The sequence below is a fragment of the Microcebus murinus genome, chromosome 17 (assembly GCF_040939455.1).
Source record: "Microcebus murinus isolate Inina chromosome 17, M.murinus_Inina_mat1.0, whole genome shotgun sequence".
NCBI classification, from domain to species: Eukaryota; Metazoa; Chordata; class Mammalia; order Primates; family Cheirogaleidae; genus Microcebus; species Microcebus murinus.
This window is the reverse complement of record NC_134120.1, coordinates 44,556,176-44,568,405: the sequence shown is the minus strand read 5'-3', so window position 1 is coordinate 44,568,405 and position 12,230 is coordinate 44,556,176. Positions and strand designations below refer to the sequence as shown.

General features: G+C 41.1%; 1 protein-coding gene across 2 annotated transcripts in view; it reads right to left on the bottom strand.

Moving 5' to 3' along the window:
* Positions 1-4,882: 4,882 nt before the first annotated feature.
* Positions 4,883-12,230, bottom strand: part of ANKRD29 (ankyrin repeat domain 29) — a 52,875-nt gene continuing 45,527 nt past the window's right edge. The window contains exons 8-9 of one of the 2 annotated variants that reach the window (XM_012746276.2): positions 11,201-11,299; positions 4,883-7,268 (exon numbers count right to left, since the gene is read on the bottom strand). In XM_012746276.2, the coding sequence (XP_012601730.1) occupies positions 7,185-7,268; positions 11,201-11,299 (183 nt within the window). In that variant the 3' untranslated portion in view covers positions 4,883-7,184. The remainder of the gene's footprint in view (positions 7,269-11,200; positions 11,300-12,230) is intronic. The other variant, XM_012746275.2, reaches the window with a different exon arrangement.

Below are 12,230 nucleotides of genomic sequence, written 5' to 3'. Positions count from 1 at the left end.
CAAACATTTATTATATCGTGGTTTCTGCCAGTCAGGGATTTGGGTGGTTTTGTGTGTAGTTCAGGGTCCCTCATGAGGTTGTGGTCAAGATGTTGGCCACCATCATCTGAAGGCTTGACTGGGGTGGAGGATCCTCTTCCAGGATGCTGTGGGAAGGAGGAAACAGTTCCTCTCCACATGGGCCTCTCCACAGGCTGCCACGTGTCTCAAGACCTGGCAGCTGGCTCCCTCCAGAGTGAGTCATCCAAAAGGGAACAAGATCAAGGTAGAGCCATGATGTCTTTTATGATTTAGCCTCAAAAGTGACATGCCAGCTGGGCAAGGTGGCTCATACCTGTAATGCCAGCACTTTGGGAGGCTGAGGCAGGAGGGTCACTTGAGGCCAGGAGTTTGAGGTTGCAGTGAGCTACGATGATGCCACAGCACTCTAGCCTGAGTGACAGAGGGAGATCTGTCTCTAAAAAAACAAACAAACAGAAAGTGACCTGCTGTCACTTTTACCATATTCTAGTGGTCACATAGCCCAATCCTGATTGATACAGCATAGGAGGGAACTGAACAAGGACAAGAATGCCAGAGGAGGGGGCCACCTTGAGGGCTGGCTACCACAACAGCCAAGTATCCAACACCTGAAAGAAGGACATAGAACACTGTAGCATTCCAGAAGGCTCCTTCATGCCCTCTCCCAGACAATATCGCCAGCCCCATTTAACTAAGAGGTAACCACTATTCCATTGCCATATATTGGTTTTGCCTGTTCTTGAACTTCCTGTAAATGGAATCATGCTTGTGTTTGGTTTCTTTCACTCAACCTTATGTCTGTGGCTCATCGACATTACTCATAACAGTAGTTCATCTTTTTTTTATTGCTGAGTAGTATTCCATGGCTTAAAAATATGGCAGACATTTGGGTTGTTTCCAGTTTGAACTATTATAAGTAAAGTTGCTGCAAGCATTCTTATATATGTCTTATGTTCGATATATATGCACTCAATTCTTTTGGGTTCTGTGATAGATTTTTAAAACTCTGTACTTAAGCCAAATTTTACAGACATCTTCATTTAAAATAGCTTCCAGCTACAACTCGTGACTTGAGTGCTATGGTTATGATTGACTCAGAAATGGGGCATTGTTAGACTCATGGTAAACAGTTACTCCCCTTAGTAAAGATGCATGAGTTGGTGATTAAGCCAGTCATAGGTTGTGGTGTAACTGCAACTCAGATAGGATGTTACCAGTGTGGGACTAACTTGCAGTTTAGCAGTCAGGGTTTCAAACTGGCATTCCCTCCTCTGGAGGATTCAGTCTCATGACACAGTTTCCTTTGCCTGGGGTTGTTTTTTGTTCTAATCTTTCCTAAAATAGAAAGTCCAACTCCTGCAAACTGAAGACTTTTTTTTTCTAAGAGTATTCTTAAAACTTTAACTGTGGGTAATAATAACAGCATTCATTTCCTTCATTAAGATTAGAGGGTTAAATCCTAGTGAGGGAGGGAAGAACCAAAGATAGGGGAAGTAATTCTTTCTGTTGACAGAGGTAAAGCTAACAAAGTATCTCAGAACTGGAGTTTTTTTGTTTTTTGTTTTTTTTTTTGAGACAGTCTCGCTTTGTTGCCCAGGCTAGAGTGAGTGCCGTGGCGTCAGCCTAGCTCACAGCAACCTCAAACTCCTGAGCTCAAGCGATCCTCCTGCCTCAGCCTCCCGAGTAGCTGGGACTACAGGCATGCGCCACCATGCCTGGCTAATTTTTTCTATATATATTAGTTGGCCAATTAATTTCTTTCTATTTATAGTAGAGACGGGGTCTCGCTCTTGGTCAGGCTGGTTTCGAACTCCTGACCTCGAGCAATCTGCTTGCCTCAGCGGCCTCCCAGAGTGCTAGGATTACAGGGGTGAGCCACCCCGCCCCCCCATTTTTTTTTTTTTTGAGACAGTCTCGCTCCGTCACCCTGGGTAGAGCACAGTGGTGTCATCATTGTAGCTCACTCAACCTCAAAGTCTTTGGCTCAAGCAATCCTCCTGTCTCAGCCTCCCAAGTGGCTGGGACTACAGGCATACACCATGATGCCCAACTAATTTATCTATTTTTAGTAGAGATGGGGTCTCGCTCTTGCTCTCACTGGTCTCAAACTCCTGAGCTCAAGAAATCCTCCTGCCTCAGCCTCCCAGAGGGCTAGAATTACAGGCATGAATCACCATGCCTGGCTGGAAGTGAAGATCTTTAATTAACTTCCTTAATTGTTAAGACAGAACCTCATTCATATTTCATCTTAAAGTATTGCTAAAAATAAGGGTAAGAGCACCAGGAAAAGATCCTAAGGCTTTCCAGACTCACTAATACATAAAATTATTTAACTGAGGGCTATGTATAATCAGAGAACCTGGAGAAAATGGTTTACTTCGCGGTGTTCAGTACTTTAAGAAGGGTCAAGAAGGCAGGCTGGGCCTTCGGCTTTGTCATATTGCCTGAGTCTTGGTGACAAAGCAGAGGATATGCATTCTGATAGTGGCTGATGATTCCTAGAAAGTGTCAGCAGTGGCTTCACAAATACAATTTATCCAATAACAAGTAGAATTATTTCAAGGAAATCATTTATTTTAATTTAACATTGCCTCCAGGTCCTGCCCACTCACCAATCTTTATCTATCACAGGGCCAGAGTTCTCTGATGACTCAACCAGCTCATCAAAGGCAAAGCTGTGGAGCAAAAGCAGTCTGGAATTTCTCAGCCCTCGTGTCCTATGGCCACACTTCTTCATGAGGCTTGCTGCTTGCCTTCCTCTCCTGGGGGCTTTCTCCTTCCTTGATATGGACTTCACTTCCTGCCTTTGTCCATTTTGTTTTATCTCCTTTGCTGACTTCCCTTTTTCCTTCAAAGTTTATTCCGTTTGGCACCTCTTTTCCTCTCAGTAGACTCTTTCTAGGGACCTCATTCATCCCATAACTTTGACCATCACCTCTACACAGATGATGCCCAAATCAGTTAACAATGGCCATGTCCTAAACACTCCATTGCTATTTCCAGCAGCCTTCTAGAATCTACTTCACAGATTCCTCAAACTAACATATCAAACTATCTCCCCACCCTAAAGATACTATTCTTCCCTATTTGCTAACACAGTTGTTTGCACCATCCACTATGTAAACCTTGTGTGCAGGGAAGAGTTAATTTTGCAGGCCCGAGACTGTCCTTAGAAAGTCCTGCTTACAAGGTTGGCCCTTGGCTGGCATCTGGGGACTTGGCTGGCAAGTCCCCTACACTGATATAAAACTTTCCTTAAATGATAAGAATGGTTCACTGTACATCAACTATTTGTACAATCAATGGGTTCATGCTGAATGCCTCTTTTCCTTCTGGAAGTCTGAAATTTTGGTAAAAGCTAGGCAGCAGGTGACTTATCTGACCAGCTCCCAATTAAAACCCTGATCACTGAGTCTCCAATGAATTTCCTTAGTAGACAACAGTTTTGCTGTCACAACTTGATTGTCCCTGGTGAATCCACTGGGAGGGGTTTCTCAGAAGCTTGCATTTGGTTTTCTCTATCTTTGCTCCATGTCCCTTTTCCCTTTGCTGATTTTGCTGTGTATCATTTTGCTGTAATCCCAACCATGACTATAACTATGTATATGATGAGTCCTGTGAGTCTTCCTAGCAAATCACTGAGCCTGGGGGTGGTCTTGGGGACCCTGACATATATCTTAGTATAATTCCTAGCTCTCCTTTTTTTCTTTACCCTCTATATTCAATCAATTACCAATTATCATTTGTTCTAGCTATAAATATTTTAAAAAATATGTCCCAGTTTCTCCACCATCACTGTAGCGCTGATGCTAGGACTGTGACTCCATTTGGGCACCTCTGTGCCCCTCCGCCCTCCCCCAGCAAGCAAAACCTCCAAGATTGGAGGACAGCACCAAGCCAACGTAGCAAGGCAGATTCTTTCTCAAAGCGAGTTCCCTCAGCTCTAAGATGGGGATAATAGTGCTTATTTCATAGGGTTGTCGTCGGGGTCAACGAAAAAATGCATATAAACTTTATGAGATTATCTATGTAAATTGCTTAGTACTTAGCATATAATAATCCCTTAAAAATGTTAGTTACGGTTTTTATTGCTGTTATTATTAATAATCTGCAGACTCCTCACCTGGTCACTACCTGTGAAACTCAGCCAGTCCTAGCACCACAACCATTTTGTTATGAAATTAGGAATTCAGCTTCTCACCCCTAAAATCCGTAGACCCACACTAACATGCAAGCATCTCTGCCTGGTTCCAAGTGACCTGTTATTTGGGGGTGCTCTCTTCCTCTGCCTAGGTGTCCCAGTGTGGGGTACTAATAAGATGCAGCTTTCTTGTGGTTGCCAAAGATGGACGGAGCAGATGGAAGCTGGGGCCATGGAAATCTCCAGATGCCTGTTGTTACTGCTGCAAATATTTGTTTCCTACCCTACACATTCTGCAAAGCCAGCTATTTCACAGGAGAAAGCTATTGCAAAGGACTGAAGAGCCAGGATTATCATAAACAATAAAAATTAAAATTAGGAATTTTCGGCTGCTCTGAGTGCAGTGTTATTTACAACTAATTGATCACAACAAGTTATAGATTCCTTTGTTCTTTCTCCACTCCCACTGCTTCACTTGATCAGCCTTAAAAATATATATATTAAAAATAAATAAAAAAGAAAAAAGTTAGGAATTTTTTATTTTCAGAATTTTCAGTAACTATCCTAGGAATTTTTGCCTAGAAAAACTTTTTGGAATCAGTACAAACATTCTCCATAGTAGAAATAATGAAGTCATAGATCCATTAGTAAAATAAAGCTTAAAGAACCATTCAGGATCCCAAACAACAATATATTTACCAACAGAGTAGAATTACTCACACTAAAATTCCATGCTATTAAAAATCACATAAGCAATAACTTCTGATTAAAAACAAACAAAAAAGCAGCAAAGACAAACTGAGTAGTACTTTAACTTTATTTTGAATTAGAACATGGAATGTGTCATGAAACAAATGAATGTAATGAAAAAGTTTGTAGTTCAATTAAGCAAACAATTTGCATAGGAATTGCTAGTTTAAAGTCTTAGGATGCAAAACTAACTGACTAGTGAATTAGAATAACATAAAATAAGAATCATGTACATGTGCACAAACTTTACAGTTTTTAAAATAACAGACCTTTTGTACAGTCTTTGGTAATACCATAATTTCATCTAGATCAAAACCTTCTAAGTTAGATGCCTCTTCAATACAGTAAGAAGGCCTACATATTATTAAAGCTACTGGGTTCATTTTGAGGGCTATAATATTGTTCAAAGAATATTATCCTCTTAAAACAATATAAGAAATAGGCCAATGACATGTTTAAGTGAAAAACATTAAGTTTGAGATTCATCCCATTTTGTCTTTTGGAACTTTATTATCAATACCCGTATTAATGTTTTGTTTTATATCAGTGATAAGCAACTATTTTTGGCATAAAGGCTAACTAAGAAGAAAATATAAAGCATTTCAGGCCATATTAGTAATATTTTCTTCTTCAAAATGAATATAGCTTTTTGAAATTCCTATAGGGGAAACTGTGTATTTGTACAACTTTGCGGAATAAAAGAACGACATTGAGGAAACTGGCATTGCTTTTTAGCTACCAAAATGTTTATATCTAAGTGTTTTAGCAACTTAGAGCGTTCTAATCTTTCATCCTGAAATTAGATCATAGGCTTTTGCATAGCTAATCAGGCTGTGGGCATCTCTGGGGGCTGTGGGTTGCTTATCACTGGCTTTACTAATGACATTGATCAAAATAAGCTGATTTTTGCTGCACTAATCATAAATTTTAAGAGAATACCTTCTAATTTCAAAAACTCTATTCTGTTATTTATTGAACAAAAATTCTTTGGGGACTACATTTCCCTCCATCTTTATATGTGTTTACATAGAACACTGGCTGGAAACCAGAGCAGAAAATGAACAAGAAAACTAAAGATGTGTTTAAATAACAGAAATACAAGCAGATTTTATCATGGTAGATTAAAGAAATAAAGTTTAATTTCTGTGTGTGCAGTTAGGCACTGACTGAGACATTTAGACACCACTGATTATAAAGTGCATTGAATATAAACTTCGATCCTGCTCAAAGGAATAATTCAATAAAGCTCAGTCTTCTTTCTTAGAGCAACCCAAGAACATGCATAGATGAACACTTATTAAATGCTAATAACAGTCTTTTATTATATATACTCCTGCAATAGTAACACTTTATACTTGCATATATCACATTTTATCCAAGGACCTCAAAGTCACTGTATCAAGCAATGCAGTATTGGAAGCTCAAGATTCCACAGCATATTAGGTCTACTTACTTACAGCCTGGGAAACAGATTCCCAACAGTAGAACCAAAATAAAAGATCAAAGAGACAAGCCTAAATTTCTTGTGGTTTGTAATTTTATGAATTTCCCAACACTCCACTGGTAACCTAACATCCCTATAACATAGAGTCTAAGTAAAAATGATTTTTGCATATTAGAAATAAGATGAGGATCAAATGCGACATTTGTTTTTTCTATAGTTCGACTGTCCTTCTTCAAGTAGTACACGGAGGAATGTCAGAAGTGGCTTTTTAATAATGTATGTTTACATATCATTGATTCATAATAATCATGGCTATGACCCTTGGGTAGACGAAAACATTTTCCACTCGAATGACATACATATGTATGTAAAATATGATGGATCTATATATTTTAGAGCACCTACATTTAACACAAAAGCAAAAGTGCATCAATTCACTGAAGGTTGGCCTTTGAGTTTTAGAGGAACAAAGCTTTATGTCTCCTTGTTTAGTACTGAGAACCCTGTCCATCTTAGAGTTTAAGTGAGAGACCCACATCAGCACAGCTGAAACGAGTTTCTGTGGAATCCATGAATATGCCAGGCCCCCTGGAGCTGAGTCACAGGGCAGTGTGAGAAGCCCACGGTAAGGAGTTGCAGGAAGAGGTCCCTGAGTTGCTCTGTTCTTGACTCAGCGCACAGAGCATAGCTCTTCTTTGTCAGGGACCCCCAGGGTGGCCATTCTGGGCATTTTCTTTCTTAAAAGAATTTCCAACACTGATTGAAAAGCAATTTCTTTTTGGACAATGAGGTCAAGGTTTCCACCTTTCTGTCACACAAAAAACTAAGTTAGCTTTTTCTGTGACCTTCTTTACTTCGGAGGAGACGCAATATACGTTCATTTTTGGTTAGTTCTGCCGGAAGTTTATTGGCCTGAAAGAAGAGAAGATGAGCATTAGTGAATGGTCACAGCTGGTGTGGTCCTAGGGACTCTCAAGAGGGACATCTGACCCACACTTTCTCATTCACTAATGAAAAATCTCCACTGAACTCACTGTTGTTGTTTTTTTAATTTATTTTACCCTACTTGCAAGCTAATGAACTCACTTTCTTCTATGAAGGCATTAAAGGTCTTCTTTAAATGTATAAATATTACTTGTTATTTTCTTATCTCATTGTTCGAGATATTTTTCTATCCAGCCAGTTCCCTTAGTAGACTGTAATCTCCTAAAGGGCAGGGTCCAGGTCTAATTTGTCATCCCTTCCTTATCTCCAGCACAATGCCTAGCATGTCTAGTAGGTGCTCAATAAATACTGGTCAAATTGAATTTGATACCTTATATTAAATTAGTTTATTACATGTAGTAGTCTGTCTGCTAGGGACTCAGGATGCAGGACAGGCAGAATTAGAAGATGCCCAGAGCATGAGAGATGCCTGGGAAAAAACAGCTTCAGTGGCTAAAATGTTCCACCCAACCCAGCGTCACTGTCAGTCCTATCTTGTCACAGTGCTGCTGAGATACATTCTTTAAGCATTTAGTGAGCCAGCCAGCAATAGGTGTTATGGGGCAGTGGTTCTCCAACTTTTTGTTCTCAGGACCTCTTTACACTCTTAAAAATTATTGAAGACTCTAACAAACTTCTGTTTTTATTAGAAATTAAAACTGAGAAAAAATTTAAAATATATTTAATTCATTAAAATTGTAAATGTAGTACAAGTTAATACATTTATGACAAATAACTACATTTCAAAAACAAGAAAAAATGACTGAGAAGAGAGTAGCATTGTTTAAAAGTTTTACACCTTTTTTTTTGAGACAGGGTCTCACTCTGTTGCCTGGGATAAAGTGCAGTGGCATGATCATAGCTCACTGCAACCTCACCCTCCTGGGATCAAGCAATCCTCCTGACTAAGCCTACCAAGTAGCTGGGACTACAGGCATGTGCCACCCTGCCCAGATAATTTTGTTTTCAAGTTTTAGTAGCGATGGGGTCTCGCTATATTGCCTAGGCCGGTCTCAAACTCCAGACCTCAAGCAATCTCCCTGCCTTAGCCTCCCAACGTGCTGGGATTACATGTGTGAGCCACCATGCCCTGCAGAGGAGAAGCTGTTAAAAGATAGAAAGGCACACAGAATGGAGGAGGGTGTTTGGATATAGATGTTTCCTGTCTCATATATTTTTTTCTCCTATAGCCAAGCCTGGAACCCTAGTTGCTTTATCTGGAACCTTGATCCTAGGTGGAGTTTCTAGGTTGGATCCTGCTCTCTGATCCCCACCTGCTGGTTGGGGCATTGCTTGTTGGAATTACAAAGTTGCCACAGAGGTCTGCTGTGCAGCATGTCCTGCAGCTGCAGCCCTGCCCACCACATGGCACCCTTGATACTGATGCTTGATTCGATCAGACAGCAAATTGCTGTGCTATGCTACTATAGACCAGGGCCCCTCTGTGGGGTCAAATTCTACTAGTAGCTTAGCTCCTGCAGGAATAGACATTGTATAGACCTAACACCTAGGCCTGCAGAGATATGCTCCTGGTAAACTGATCTCAGCTTCATCCAGTCTTAGAGTAAACACTCAACAATGACTGAGCTCTCTACATCAGTTATTAGTCCTTGGTGAGCATGAGGTTCTACCGCAATCAGGAAGAAGGGAGCTAAAGTACTTTGTCTATCAGCCTGCTGTCTTGTTGCCTTGAGTGATCATCTCCGAGAATGTCCATATTCTTTGCTATTAAACAAAGCTTTACACCCTTAAACTGTGTTGTCAATCACATCACCATTGTGTGTGTCATCCATGTAGTTCTAGAGACCTGGTCTAAACCCTTTCTTTCCCAGTTGGTCCCAACTGAGTTTGTAGGTTGCTGAGGCTGTGTGGGCCGTTGTGACGGCCAGTGCCCCCGGATAGCCTCTATTGGCCATCTATAGCATCAAACTGCTGTATTTCCCCACTGTTCCTGGGAGGCGGAACATGTGTTCTGAGTACTTAGTCGGGGGTGTTGGGAACACAAGACCTCTGTACCCAGGGGGATGGCTGTAGTGTGAGGAGTGGCTAATGGGGTCACTGGTCAGCCCTCTCCTCAAGCATCTGCCTTGAAGCCTCAGGACAGAAGTCCTGTAACTCCTAGACCAGAAGAGTGTTTCCGGACTAGCTTAGAAGTCACTTTGTCTGGGAAGCCTGCAATAGCATTCTTTACTTCTCTGCTCAAGCTCTTGTCACTCTGCATTGCAATTGCTTGTTTAATTATCTTTACCCCCCACTAAACTCTGACCTCCCTAAAAGCAGAGACTTTGTGAATTTTATTCACCGTTGTATCCCCAGCACATAGCACAGTGGGTGGTGTCTAGTAGGTGCTCAATGTTTGTGGAAGAATGAATAAAGGCTAAGAATAGCCCTTCAAGAGTCCTGAGTAGCTGCTGAGATCCCAGCACCCTTGCTTCTGGAGCTGCCATTAAAAAGATTGGCCTCTATTGGGGTGGCTGGTTGGGTGGGTAGGAACTTCCCTGGCAGCTACCCCCAGGTTTCTAAGGGCTTCTGCAGTACGAGGCTCCAACATGAGTGCCCACATATATATTTAAGTAGTTTTAGGGAGAGTCCAAAGTCCAGCATTTTGTCAACTGGAAATTACCCATAATCATTACTGCTGATGGTTATTCCATTATTCTAGGAGACACACAGGAATTGCATCTTTCAGTTTCTATAAAAGTTACTAACATTTCCCCCTTGCCTTAATTCAGTACTGTATTGCTCACCAACAAAGATTGATCTCTTTAGGAAGTCTGTGTACAAGGTCTAAAGATAAGATCTGAGGAAAGGCCCATTGTGACTTCAACTGGCTTATCACCCAGCCGGGCCAGCTAATGGGAAACAAATCAAAATACCTCAGGAGCAAGAAGCAGAAATGCTATCTTCAGGCAATTCAATGGTAGGAGTGGGGAAATAATACTTCTACATGCTAAGTAAAAGGAAAAAAGTTACCCCTGGCATGTTGTTTCATTGGCACTGCCTAATGATTTCTTTTTGAAATGTCATGAAATAGTGTGTTTTTGTTTTTTTAATTAGAAAATTTAACACATAACAGATGCTCATAAAAATTCAATGAGTATGTAAGTATAAAGTGAAAGCTGTTTTTCATGCCTTCCCCTATTAATAAGCATCAATCCCACTTCCTCCTTCAAAAGCTGGTAGATTAGTGTGTTTGCTCGAGACCTTTCCTAGGGTACCCTCCTCCCCTGCAATCTGCACAGGTGCCAGCTTAAGCAGATGTGGAATAGGAGGAAGTACAATGACAATCTTGTTAGTGTGTACCCTCCCACCTGCAAGTTTGGCCTAATTGTAAATTAAAGATTTAGAACCAGAAAAAAAGATGGTTTGGTTTTGTAACAGTGGCATGGACGCCTATTAACAATATAAAGGCAACATTTTCCCCTATGTAGTCACCAAATATAGCACAAGCTATTCTCAAGATGTGAATGTCCAACTCATGGGGACAGTGATAAACTACCAGAACTTGGACATTTTTAGGGTATGTCTTGGATGATAGAACAATACTTACTCCCATCATGACTGCCCTCCTCTTTCCCCCCACCTCTGCCAGGAGGCTGCACCATTGTTAACTGAAAACCATTGATGGTAACAGGGTTTTCAGTACAATTTCCTGGGTCCAAGTGTACTGCTCATTAATCACCTACTCATAGCAACCCTGCACGCATTATTATGCTCCAACTCAGGTTGGATAATAAGCAACCCTGTCCTTATTATGCAAAGAATGAAGATGGTGACTGGAGCCAGAGAGATGTTTATCCTGACTTAGGAGGACGCTGAGAGGGTCCCGAAGGAGTTCAACGATGGGTTAAAGTAGGTACCTTGTTTCTCAGGGACGGGTCTGCCCCTGCTTCCAGGAGCAACGCCACTGTTTTGATATTCCCGCTGAGCACTGCTGCGTGGAGCGCCGATGTCCCATTCTAAGAGAAAATGACAGTGTGTATCAGGAGGGAGCTCATGGTCACTAGCACCTAGCTGGGCTTTCATCATAAACCATCTATAACATCAGAGCCTTAATCTTCCTTATCATGCCTCGTACTTTTCAAAGTCACACCAGCACCTATGTAGTGTCCTCAGGTACACTGCCAGTGGACAGTGTAAACATTGCTAATGTTCTTTTGCAAGTGAAACAAGGAATCTGGCCCAGGGAGCATATGACTTCATGGCTACTCAGTCAGATTTATACACTTTAGAACTTGCTGCAGAAAAAACAACAATGCTGTGCCAACATTCTTGTTCTTCAAGGACAACACATACAGTCTTTGTGGTTTTGGTGAGCTACTTCCAGCAAGGCTGGAGCAATGGTTGCTGGGCCAATGGGCCAACCAGTTAGCCCAGCTACAGAAACCCCACCCCCTGGCGGGCAGGAGAGTGAGGCTGGAGTCACCGGGCTTGAGGGGAAGAGGAGTATGTGGGGTAAGGCAATGCCCCGAGGCCTGAGTTGGACCATTTCTGAGCACAGAAGGTCCTTGTAGATGGGCTGCTGATATTTTATGAAATTTACTGCAAATATTTATTGAAATAAGAAAGTAGCTATATGTAGCATGTAGCTGGACCAGGAAAGGAGGCAAAGAGAATATAACAAACTAATATAAGAACAATGGGCAGTTATGTGACACTGGTTCCAGAGGGTACATATGTCTACAAACAATACCTAAATGTAAGCTTAGATTTCTAATTAATTAGTCATAGTAAAAATCACTCTGATTTTGTAAAAGACTAAAATATCATATCTAGAGAAAAATTCCCAGCAAAGTAGCATTCTTCTATGGTGGTTTCTATAATATATATGATAACTCACTAATCTGGTAACATTTCACTTATCTAAATCTTACTCAACCTGTCAACTTC